We start from the raw sequence: 12,707 nt of genomic DNA on the forward strand, positions 1-12,707 counted from the left end.
ACAACACCTCTTTCTCTAACAGTCATTGCAATCATTCTGGCTAAACTGGAATGTACAGTTTTAAACCAACTTTATACCTGGACAGTTTTACAGAGGATATGCAGGAGACTTCTATTTAGTAAAAAACAACGCAGAAATTCATTCGAGTGTGCATTTTTATAGCCCAAACTACACTGCTAGATACATTAATCTTTTTCATAACTATTATCTCCCCAAAAAAGACTTCACAAAGATGTGGTTATTACCAGGCTATAAAGTTTAATTTTCGTAAGGCCATAAAACAACACTAATAAAACTCCACCAATATCTCCACTGTCCCTTTATTTAACTATGATCAGACTTCTGACTTTAAGACAATATTAACACAATGAGTTGAATTGTACCCTCCAAAATCCCACTGACAGACAAAAGTTTAAATCTTCAGAATTGTTGAACTCTTTAAATATACATACTATTACAAAAATATTTACAAAGCCACTTTCCTCAAAGGAGTTGCTCAGGGCATTGTAAAAACAATCTAAAATACAATACAAACAACATGAAACAATACCTAAAACAGACACACTACTTTACAAGTAAGATAATGTGGCTCAATTGAATAAGATAGGAAGACAATGTGCTAGGCAGAAGGCAAAAATAATTGAAACCGAAGACAGTGCTGAAAAAATAATTTCAAAATTGTATTTCTACTGTTTGAAGCAAGGGCGGACTGAAATGGATGTTGTACTCTCTTGCTCCTGCCCCAAGATCTTTATTGTAAGTGGAAAAACCCCGTCACCCATAACCTAAAATGCAACAGTTCAATCCCTTAGTGCAAGGGATGTCAAAGAGATATGCACCATCAGAAAGAAGGCACAAAATCAGTTAGGATTAAGGGCTTTAAAAGTAATTATTTGTATAAGACTAAGTTCAATATTTCTACAATATTCTTTCACAAATTTTAAATCAAACATTATTATTAAAGACCTGATTGCTCACCATCTTTTGATTCAGGGTTGTCACTTCTGCCCCCAGATCTTGCCATGAATTTGAGCTAATACCTTTGGCATGTACCTCGCATTAAAGGGCGACAGACCATTTTATCAGAATAGAAATTATTCCAACTACTATACAAGATCCAGAAAAGTCATCTAATGACTAGTGTATCATACTACTGGTTTGTAAATTTTTCAAGGTTCATTTAAAAGATATGACTAAAGATTAAATACAAAAGTAACACCTCTAGTTGAATGTACTACAGCATGTCCTCACCGACAATTGCTGCAATTATAAGAGAAATTGCTGAGATCAAGAACTTAACACGCAGCAATTTAGTGGGTCATTAAACATATCTGTCAGTCAGTAGAGATGGCCTTCTGAAAACATGCAACTTCAACAAACACAAAAATTTTCAGGAAATCTGAACGACTTCCAAGTTTGTTTTATGTCTTTAACCTTCTACCACAGACATTCCCAGCTGCCTGAAAAATAGGAGTACTTTTTCTGGATATAGACAAGGAATTGCCAGTGAATAAAAGTCTTAGAAATTCCTACAACAGTTGTGCCAATTTCTATCTTTCTTTGCAAATCAGGAGTTGATCAAACTATTGGTTATGCTGCACTGCAACAAATTGACAGCGCTAAGTTAATAGATGGTTTTTGCCTTCAGCACCTTAGATGGTGGTTGGGTACAGCAAATAAAGCTTCTCCTTGTACAACATTTATATGACAGGAAATACAGGGAGCATGTGCAGCAGTTCCCTTCACACTCCCAATTGTGATGAAAATTGGACACACAGGTAATGTACAGCAGGGAGGGGAGGGGGTAATTCCTGCATTTTATCAAACTTCCGTATCTCAAAAAAAGACATTTAGCACGTACTGTTAAAGGGCAGCAGTCACGTGAAATACATCACCGCCTTAATTATATGTAATGCTCACATTTTCAGAGTCCATTATTTTGACCCTTATGCAAATATGCAACAGAAATCAGAGTACAATAAAGCTCATCAAAGAGTTTCTGAACTGAACATTAAGAGAACAGAGCTAACAGGATTTGCTTTACTGATGACTGAGACCGCATTTACAGGATGAGTTTACTCAGAGGCAGACTGGACATACTCATGTCTCTGAACATAAATATGAAGAAAGCTTTAATCGACATGGCAGAGGTAAGGTGGGAAGAAGAGTTAGTCCAGAATATAAATGCACTGCAATGCATCAGCACAGCAGCATTAATGGATAAAAGACTGCTCAAAACAGTCATATGCAGCAACACTGGTTCTTGAACACAAGTAATTAAAAGAAGCCTTCTTAATTAATAATCTACAGAGAAAATCCATCACTCAATAAAAATGACAGAGCAGAAATATGCTGCAATACTGATCAGCTGGCCTCTAGACTGCAGGGTGAATCCTGATCTCGCCTCCATCTCTGTAAGTTAGCTAATAGAGTGGAATTAAACTGCTGTAAAACAGAGCAGAATCATGCTTTCCACATACAAAACAAGATTATAAAGATGGACATCCTGGAAAGGGAACAGCGAAGCAAGGTGTGGACAGACCTGACTGTAAATGTAAAGTAGCACTGAAGGCTAAACCTCAAGAAAGCTTGCATTTAGAACTCATAGTAAACACCCAGCAGTTTTCCCAACAGCGAGCATCATTCTAGACAGATAAACTAAGAGCATGTGGATAGGAGTCTTCCTACAGGGTAAAAAAAAAAAATTAAGCACTGTTCAAAGATCTGTACCAAATTCTGCCCTCCAGTATTTACAGCTCCCATCAACTTCAACAAAACTCACACTGAGCATTCTAAGAGCAGAACTGGGGCCAAATACAGTAACATAAAGAAAGAGGAAAAAATGAACTAGAATAGGAAAGAACCATCATCACTCGGTTTTAGGCAGCTTTGGTTGCTAAAATTCTCTGGAGGCTGATTGCTATTTCTGTCCAATATTTAGTGCTTCACCCTTCTGTAAACTAGAACTGCAAGCACTTTGATAAGCAGACTGACTCCTACTGTTCAAGTTTAATTTGAGTTCCACCAGTACAGAAACAAGATTTTATAGAATATTCAACAAAACCCAAGCAGTTGTTACTGGAAGTCCCTTTGTAACTTCTGCTTAAATTGCTTTTATATTTCTGTAGCAACACTCCTCAGTGATTCACAGCAGATCTTTTCATACATCTGGCATGTACATGAAGGAGACTTGTACAACTTGCTGGTGCAGCAACAGTAAACCAGCATCACAAAAGACGAATGGGTGAAGACAGTGGCTCTCTTTATAATGATACCAACAGGTATAGTACATAAAATGCAGGCCAAAAAAAATATGAAAAACACAGGACATATGAAACAGTAAGCCATTTTAGAAAAAATATTTTTTCCAAGAGTATATGTGGCTTTTACTACATTAATATAGACAGAACTAAAAGTTAACAAACCAGTCTAATCATACCACTATGTAGAAGAAACATAGTGAACACAGGCTTCTGTCATTGGCATCACAACAGCATACTTTTAATCCTACAATGCTACACATGTGAAGTATATTAACATGACCACAGCAACATTCTACAAACAGTTGTGAGATTTAAACATTATGAGTCGTCAAGTTCATACCGTAGTTCATACCGTAGTTCAAGGCTTCAGCTTTATCAATTTATCACTCATGGAATATTCAATTAGCACAGGTCTGTTATTGAAAATTGAAGTGTCATTGTTCCAGATACAGATTTAGATGATCTGAAATCAATTTACAATTATACCTTGTCTGACATCCTGTCATGAAATACTAAAAAGGAATCATGTTCACATTCACAAGTGACAAGTTTAACATCTTATACAGTAGTAGTGGTATCAGCAGCAACAATCTATTCTTAGGCCATGTCCACACTACAGAGCTTAGAGCTGCACAACTGTACTGATGCAAGCGTGCCCCTGTAAGATCACTTGTGTAGCCGCTCTATGCCAATGGGAGAGAGCTTTCCCATTGGCATAATAAAACTACCTCTACAAGTGGCGGTAGTGACACAGCGCTTCTGTCAGTCTAACTTATGTCACTTAGGGCTGTGATTTTTCACACCCCTGAGCAACATAAGTTATATCGACAAAAATGGTAGTGTAGACAAGCCTTTATTTGTATTACAATAGTGCCTAGAGGCCCAACTGAAATTGAAGATCCACTGTTCTAGGCATTGTACAACTTAGAGAGAGAGCCTCTGCCCTAAGAAGCTGACAGTTTAAATAGACAAGACAGACAAAAGGTGCAAGGGGAAACAGAGAGCTGAAAGTGATTTGCCAAAGTAACACAGCATGTCAGTTGCAGAGCCAGGAATGGAACCCAGGTCTAGTGACTCTGTCCAATGCTCTATCCACTGGACCATGCAAATGTTAAATCTTAAGTTTTAACTTTGCCATTTAAAATACTAAAAGTTTGTTTTGGCATATTCTGAAATGCACTGGGTAAAATGATCTCTTACAAAAATTAATGATCTGCAAGCCCCCTCCTGCCACCCCATACTGATCTTCTCACATAAGATTTCTATTAAAAAAAGGTAAATAAAATAAATAAAAGAATAAAAAGAATGCAGAACCAGCACAATCTATTAATGAAAGTCTGGAATGCTGGCAACTACTATCTATTCATCACGACAGAGGCAAACTGTTTAAACATGGCATCTTCTTGGAGATTAGTCAGTCTGAAAAAAGGAACAGCTTTTGCTCAGGAAAAGGATTAGCCATTCCATATCATTTCCTTCCACTCCCGTGAGTGTGAAAAAAACAATTTAGCAAATATTAGGCTCATTTCCTAGAGTATTCCAACCTCAGGTCAAGTTTTCTGGAGGTGGTTCCTAGAAAAATGACCAGTATTTGGTAGCTGGAGAACTACAGCAGAAGCTTTGTATGATGGAAGAGGATATAATCAGTCAAGGCAAGCTGCATTTGGAGAAATTATTTCAATATACAGGGAGTAAGCATTTTGGTAAACTTACATTTTGTAAGCAGTAAACAGGTTAAGCCTTATGGCCCAATGGATTAATAAGATGAAGGAGGCAGACTAGAATGTACTGCCAAGAGCTTATATAATTGTTCGATCACTGCCTGTTCTGGACCACCTGGACATGGAAAATTCACGGTCTCTCTACCATAGCCTCAATATTAACTTTAATGAGTTTTATGACTCAAACAATGAATAAAATAATAACTGTACACCTTGAAATCATGCATTTTTCTACATGGCAGAAAAAGTGGTCAATATATCACCAATAAAATCAGAACATTACCAATGCAGACTCTAAATGTAGCATTGCATACTAGCCTAACTAGGTACACTGCATATTATGGTTACTAGTAATATGCTAGTCAATCCCCAAACACTGAAGTAGGAATCACGCATGAAGTGATTAGCTCATTTTCATGGCCCATATCAAGTGAAATATAAAATGTAAACTGAATAATTGATGTACAAGAAGTCAGATTATTAAAACTGAAAGAATATTAAAAATAAGCAATATTATCAGTAAGAAGAATTTTGTTTAAATTGATATCCTTTTGAAAGGTTTTTATGAATTTTTATAACAATTCTCCACGACAGATCTCTCCTTGGATGGCTTCTGTGAAAGTGTGCTAGGGGTCCAGTTAGTAGGCTGGTTTCCTGATCAAAATACCAAGAAACACTCTCTACACTCTCTTGTTACAAGAGCACAGCCCCAGCAGCAAAGATTATATAACACACAGCTTTCCCACCTGCCTTTTCCACACTCTCAGCAAACAAAGAAAACTACAGGTTCCACCAGCTCATTTCCTTATTTAGTAAGGAGAACAACTCTTGTAGATTACCTTCTCACATTTTCAGGGTCCAATCTTCTAAAAAACATGACAGCATATTTTGCCACTATCAGAGGACATGAAACATTTAGTTTTTGTGTACACTCATTTCATGTTCAGTTTACCAAGTATGTTCAACAAATATTTGAAAGAAAGCTCACAGATTTAAATGAGGTGAAATGCCCTTTTAGCACAATAATGCAATACTGACTAAAAAGTGTCTTCCCTCCCTACCTGTCTTTCAGATAAAACCCTCTGAAAGTTGAAACAGGCAGGTTCTTTTTTATGACATTTGCATTAATGACAGGACATGTCAAGGGTAGAGAATAAATCAGATTCATAACATGAAAGGTAATGAAAATATCCATGAGCCCATGCTTAATTCTTGTCTACCAGGGAGCTCTTCTTTATACACTTAAAATGAGGTGAAAGACAGAAGAGAAAGTCTCATATTTAGGGCTTGTTTGGAAAGTTCCCCACTACCACCTCTTTTTCCCCCCTTAGTTTCACTTACTTCCAAATAAGCCTTGCAGCAAAGGAGGTTCATGCAGCACAATTGTGCATGGCCACGGCAGAGCAGGACTTTCTCAACAGCAGTTTAAAATGAACTATCTCACAAGTCTAGTAGATTTCAAACTGCTGCCCAGGAAACTTCAAGCTACGTAATAAGCGTGTGATAATCTTCTATTTGCATGAACAGGAAAACATGGGAGTCCCAAAAGCATTTGTTCAATGTAAGCTTTTGGGCGAGGTGTAAAGAGACCACCAAAAATGAAGACTCTCTTTGTAGCCTAGCATTTATCAATAAAAATTGAGTGCTGTTAGCCTTTGGGGAAAAAACAAGAAAACTAAATCCAAAAATGTATACTAGTTCAACCATTAATATCTTACACAACACAATTCAAACAATGCAAAGGTTAAAGTTCTCTTAATAAGGACTTGTTTATTACTAACCCAAATGTATATTTTAACATTCCGTGGCCCTAATTCTGCTCTCAGTTATGCACTCACACTTCAGTTCATTTGACCACGCTGTACATCAAGGGTAAATGAAGGCTCCATGTGCACAAGAAGTGCAAGTTAAGGTTATTATGATAACTTCAATTTTGCATTTCCCGACACGAATGCTTAAAACTGTAACTTTTACATTCCATTAACTGTAATTTGAATTTAATATAAAATGGTTGTATTATCATGCACAACTGTCTACCTTACTTACAATACGAAATAAGCCAGGTATTCAATTTTGTACCACATACTGCAAGCCTCTAAGAGAACTGACATGGTTTGTACACTCTTCAGGCCAGTGACTCTGGATTCAATCCTCATCTGAAAGAAGTTTGAGCTCAGCACATCTGAGGAGGAGAGGTACGGATGGCCTTTCAACTTCCTACGCTGGCCAGGAGCTGAATTAGCACATGGTCCAAGTTAAAGTACCCTAAGGCAATGGATCCCAACCTGGGGGGTGGGACCCCCTTGGTGGGGTGCTAAAGATTACAGGGGGTCCATGAGGCTTCAGTAATATTGAGGTCATTTAGTCCCCCGAGCTTCATGCCAGGTGCAGCAGTCTCGAGCGCCACACCGGCCAAAACGAAGCAGCAGCCCCCTCCACAAGTCAGCAGCAGTCTTGAGCTCCACTCTGGCTGGAGCGGAGAAGCAGCCCCCTCAGCACCGCACTGGCCGGGCGCCCGGCCGGAGAGGAGCAGCTCTGCACCGGTGAAGGCCTAGAGCAGCCCAGTCACTCGCCAGGGCCGACCTCCATTACCCTCAGTCCATAAAAGATGGGAAGAGGCGGGGCCACATGGGGCGTGCAGTGGTGGCTGCGCCAGGGCAGGCTTAGCATCTTACTCAGGTAAAAGTGATTTATTATTAATTATTTATGTCATTTAATATTATTATTAATTATCATTATATGTGTTTATAGGGGTTGTGTGTGTTTATGGCTGGTGAGGGGGCAGGCGGAGTGGCGTGGGCGGGGGATGGTGTTTTACCTAGTGTGAACTAGTGGGGCTCTCACTCAAAAAGGTAGGGAACCACTGCTCTATGGGATGCTGTAACTGGCTTGGAATGGCCCTCCCTTAGTGTCCATTATGCTGATGAGAATCACAATGAATTCCAGCCCCCAGAACAGTTCCTATATCGGGGCAGGGAGGGAAGAAGGAAGGGTCAGAACCTACGATGGCTGTACACCAACTGAGGATTCCCCTACAGTGGGAGAAGCCTCCACTGCACCTTTAGGAGAGATTTAAAGCCCCTTTGCACCACTCCAGTACAACAGATGGACATCCGTGGGGCTGAGGGGCTGATCATTTAACTTTTTACATGTCGAGAGCATCTAGGACATTATTGGCACTATATAATGAACAATAGCTAAAAAATGAAGTTACTCTCATGAAAGTTATTTTGATGTGCACTGTTGATATCCAAAATTACTTACACTTTAACAACATTGCTAACAAACTAACAGAGGCATTTGAGATTTAAAAAAAAACATTGTGAAGCATTATTATGGGTGAGATTCTGGCAGTCTGATATTAAATAGAACTGAACTCTGAAAGTGGTCCCATTGAAATCAATGGGACAACTTGTTAAATAAGGAACTATGATATGAGGTGACAGATGTGCACGACTCATAGGGACATTCCAGGTATAGTAGAATTAAACCTACCAATATATTTTTGCCATTAATTTTTATAAACCTTTACCCGCTTGGAATTTTAACGCTGATAGAACCGTTTTGAAAAGACACAGAAAAGTCCACCTCAGTCTTAGAGATTTATAAAAAAGAATATTAAAAGTTGGTCAATAGACCACCTTGTGCCGATGTTAAATATAATGTTATTTTAAACAAACATTGTTGAGGGTGACAGGCCACTCCAACAGCCCTTCTCTCAACTATCTATTATGACATAGGTCCCTTTTTTGAGACCTTACCTTGGACAGCCCAGCCTTCAGTTTCTCTTTAAATATGCATTAGATATGATAGAAAATGAGACATCTGACTTTCTGGAGGACAAGCGGTGCAAACGCTATTGCAGAGAACCTGCACACACTGATTTGAATCTTACAGGAAACCATGTTATGAAAATACTAAAGAGAAATTATATAAAACAATTAGATTTTTAAATCCTAAAAAGAATCCCCATTTGTTTTTATACAATATGATCCACAGCAGCTTTATGAATAAAATTTGAAACATGAATCATTCTCTATCCATATACCAAGAAGGCAGTAAAAACAGATGATGGACTATTTCCTTTTACCTGGCAAGAAAACTACTAATATCCACTTTGAGAGAGATGGGGAGCACATGAAGCTGTTATTTTTCCTCTCTACAACCTAAACAGCCAGACTATTTTTTTAAATTACATATATATAATTCCCAAGATAAGAATTTGTAGGCAAAATTTCAGCCAGGAACTACATTTATTATGCCCAAACCCAAAACAGGGATGAATAACTAGAAACAGCAGCAGAGTCTTAAATACTGGCTGTGCTACTGAGAATCACTTCATATATCCAGAGTTATTATAAGGGAATCAGCTTTTCCTCATGTGGATAAGTGAGCTTGAACTTTTGCAGTCCTCTTAACAGATGTAATAGCCTTGAGGTCCCCTTTCAAGTTGTATTTTTTTGTAATCAAGACACTGAGGTCTCTTGTGGACATATGGGAGTATTGTCATTATAGACTATACTTTTTCTTGTAAATGCGTTTGGTTCTTCTGACCTGAGGTCACCCTGACAAAAAGTTACCTTCTGCCTATTCCTATTAAATGATCAAAAAGCAGGATTTCTGTCTGGTGTTTTGATCCGGGAGACCAAAGTTGGCTGATATAGTGTGTTACTATACCACTAGAGCCATTTAGTGCTCTGTTTCCCGCTCCATGCCATCTGAGTTTGAAGCTCTTTTTAGAGAAGCACAGAGATGGGGCACATATGTGTATTTGATTAAAACATAATAAAGTACTTGGTTTGGAGTGTTTCTGCAGTGGGAACATGCCACTGATACCAGAGCTGTCACAGCCTTATCATCCAGCTTCCCAAGGATTAGCTTCACTTTTCAAACAATCACTGCACAGACACATTGTGTGGGAAGAGGAGAGAAATACAAATCATTTTTAATCACGTTGATTGATTTAGAATTTTAACACACTCAACATTTCTACGTTATCTGTCTGCAACTAATGTTAAGAATCATATTGAATTTCCTTGTCCCTTTCACAAATTAAGTCCATTTACAAAATAAGTCTCAGGAGCATATATTTTAATAAACTTTTTCAGTTGCTATTTAACTGTGTTCCCAGAGAAAGCAAATTTTTCAAAGTTACCTGATGGACAAAGATGACCAATGCCAGTCAGTTTCATGCCTGAATAAAGTTACTATGAGTGGAATAAAAATGCTGAATGACCATTGTCAGAATCATAGTTTCTAGCCTAAGAAAGCAGTTAGTAGCATGTCATCTCAAAAGAATTTCTGAATTCAAAAGAAGTGCAGGACAGAGGTTTAGTAAAAAATAAATTCAGCAGACATCGTTTTTCTTTCTGTGTCTGTCTTAATGGGGAACCATAACTGAAATCTAGTCAGTTTAAAAAATCAAGTTAAAAATAGTTACATATGTTTAACCAACCCCTGAATCCCATTGCCTGGCTTTAAAATCACAACTCTCTGTTACTGGGTGCAAGACCCACACAAACATAAGAGGACACCAAGCTCCAAGTCCTGCAACGTGTTTCACACAGGCTGACCTCTGCACCCATGAGCACCATAATACAGGACTTAGGCCTAACTGGCTACCTAGGAGCACAGTAAAACTGAGCATCCACAAAACGTTGTCAAATACACAAAGTAAAAAAAACAAACAGTCCTCTTTATTTTGGGTGTTACTACAAGTATTTCGACAGAAGTGTGATATTTCAGTTAACAGCATCCCTTTAAGTAGATGCAAAAAAAAATATTCAGGAAGCATAGCATCCCCACTGGTGGCAATTGGTCCAAATCCTTTATATACAAAATTCAAAGGATTCAAAATTTGAAACTTAAAAACAAACATGTTTAAAAAACATTTTAAACATGTTTTTAAAATGTCTGCCTTGGATAACATTATGAAGAAGTTACTTTTCCTGCAGTTAACTGTATAGGAATGCCCATTGGGGTTTCACGTAAGTGGGAAATAGCAATCTGACCATGAAAAAAATATCCTCTTGCTAGCTGATCATACAGAAACTAACCAGAGACTTTAGGGCACAGAAGGAAGACACAAAAGCTAATACACTTCTTTTAAAATCATTTCATACAACTTAACAAATCAATATTGTACCTTAATTTGCAGGCCAACTACAAATCAAAAGGGGGCACCAATCAAAACACCTACCATGTTCCACGAAGACATTGCAGTGTGGGCCTCCATGCCTAGATGATTCTTTCTTCCCTGCTCCTTTGATGAAGTGCAGAGCAGGCAGACTTGGCCTCCTTTGGTCCCCAAGAACTTTTCCAGGCTGCTGCCCCATAAAGTAACAATAAGCAATCTTTCCCAGGACAAGAAGGGTGTGGAGACGGAGATCCCTGATCTTCCAGATTGGCAGAGAGTGAGGAAAATAATATTTTAGATGTGTGCGTTTGTCACGTTTACAGCATCAGCAAACTGATCACTTCAAGCAGAGTTCAGTCAGGTGCACAGATTCTTTTTACACTTTCAAAACAGCAACAAGGATCTTCAGGTGGCTTTATGCAAAGCAGCAAGTTATAAGATGTTCCATGTTCTTAGTAGCTACAAGTGTTATCAAAGTTTCAAGTTCTTGTCTGTAGTGACTCTTCCACTGAGTAAGTGGGAACTACCTCATCTTACCAGTAACAAAACTACATACAGAGCAGGCAGGAAATAGTCATTCCCACTGCAATCAGTGTCAGGGTTTCTTTTTTTCCTTTTCTTTTGCATAGCATTTAATTAATAAAGGCCAAAAAGCCAGGGATTTGGCTTCAAGTATTATTCAAGTCAGAAAGAATCAAGTGTGTTAGAGTCATTTTAGATTTCCAAATAAACAAGGTGTAGATAGTTCAAACTCTTTGAAGATCCATAATGACCTTTGAGTGGAGGGGATGCTTCAGTGGAACTTGCAGTCATCCAAGCCCAACAGATTTGCCTTCTCCGGTAACAAGTTTTCTGCCACTCTTACCACTGCTACCTCTCCGATGCTCTGGGTAAAGGGAAGTAGGTGATTGGGCACTTCAGGATCATTTTGGAGCCGGAGGAATAGCGATCAGCACAATAGCACAGGTAAGGAATTACCCATCTGCACCAGCTTGCTGCCTATAAGGCAGAGAAACCAACCCTGCCGTGTTCCTTATTGTTCATGATGCCATTCTACTCAGGCCATTCGATGCTGGTGGCAGGAAAGAGGTGTGCTAGTCCAGTGATACTCTCCAGGAGGAAGGTTTCTGCACAGCAGCCAGCAGAGGTCAAGCTGGGGTGACCGGGCTGGCTTCATCCCCACTGGGGAGCTGAACACTTGGAAAGGCCTGCTTGGTGAGTTACAGCCAGGCTGCTGATGGGGGGTAGGGCGCCTAATGGCCACATGCCCTGAATGGTCCCAAGGGCCAGAATCACGGGGAGGGGGGGGACGACTGCAATATGACAAGGGACAGAAACCTCAGCCGGGGGGGGGGGGTCAAACCCCAGTCTGGGGGGGGGGAGAGGGCGCAAAAGTAGAAGAAACAAAGAGGACAAAGCTCAGCTCTGCTGGGGGCGAGGGGGGGGATCAAACACCGGGCGGGGTAGAGAGGAATCAAAGCGGGGGGGGGGATCTCGGCCTTGCCTGAAGAGGGCCGCCTTTGGCTGTGGGGTGCAGGGGAGGGGACCCCGAGGGAGGGGGGCACGGACGGGTGAGGCGGGCTGAGG

The 12,707-nt window shown here is 39.5% G+C and overlaps 1 protein-coding gene across 2 annotated transcripts in view; it reads right to left on the minus strand.

Annotated features, from left to right (window-relative positions):
• The window catches only part of ABL1 (ABL proto-oncogene 1, non-receptor tyrosine kinase), a 107,520-nt gene extending 95,144 nt beyond the window's left edge, over positions 1-12,376 (minus strand). The window contains exon 1 of one of the 2 annotated variants that reach the window (XM_067541948.1): positions 11,184-12,376. In XM_067541948.1, coding sequence (XP_067398049.1) covers positions 11,184-11,319 — 136 coding nt within the window. In that variant the 5' untranslated portion in view covers positions 11,320-12,376. The remainder of the gene's footprint in view (positions 1-11,183) is intronic. The other variant, XM_067541951.1, reaches the window with a different exon arrangement.
• Between the last annotated feature and the right edge of the window lie 331 nt (positions 12,377-12,707).

Source organism: Emydura macquarii, unplaced genomic scaffold (assembly GCF_026122565.2).
Source record: "Emydura macquarii macquarii isolate MOO-44397 ecotype Brisbane River unplaced genomic scaffold, CSIRO-AGI_Emac_v2 contig_691, whole genome shotgun sequence".
NCBI classification, from domain to species: domain Eukaryota; kingdom Metazoa; phylum Chordata; order Testudines; family Chelidae; genus Emydura; species Emydura macquarii.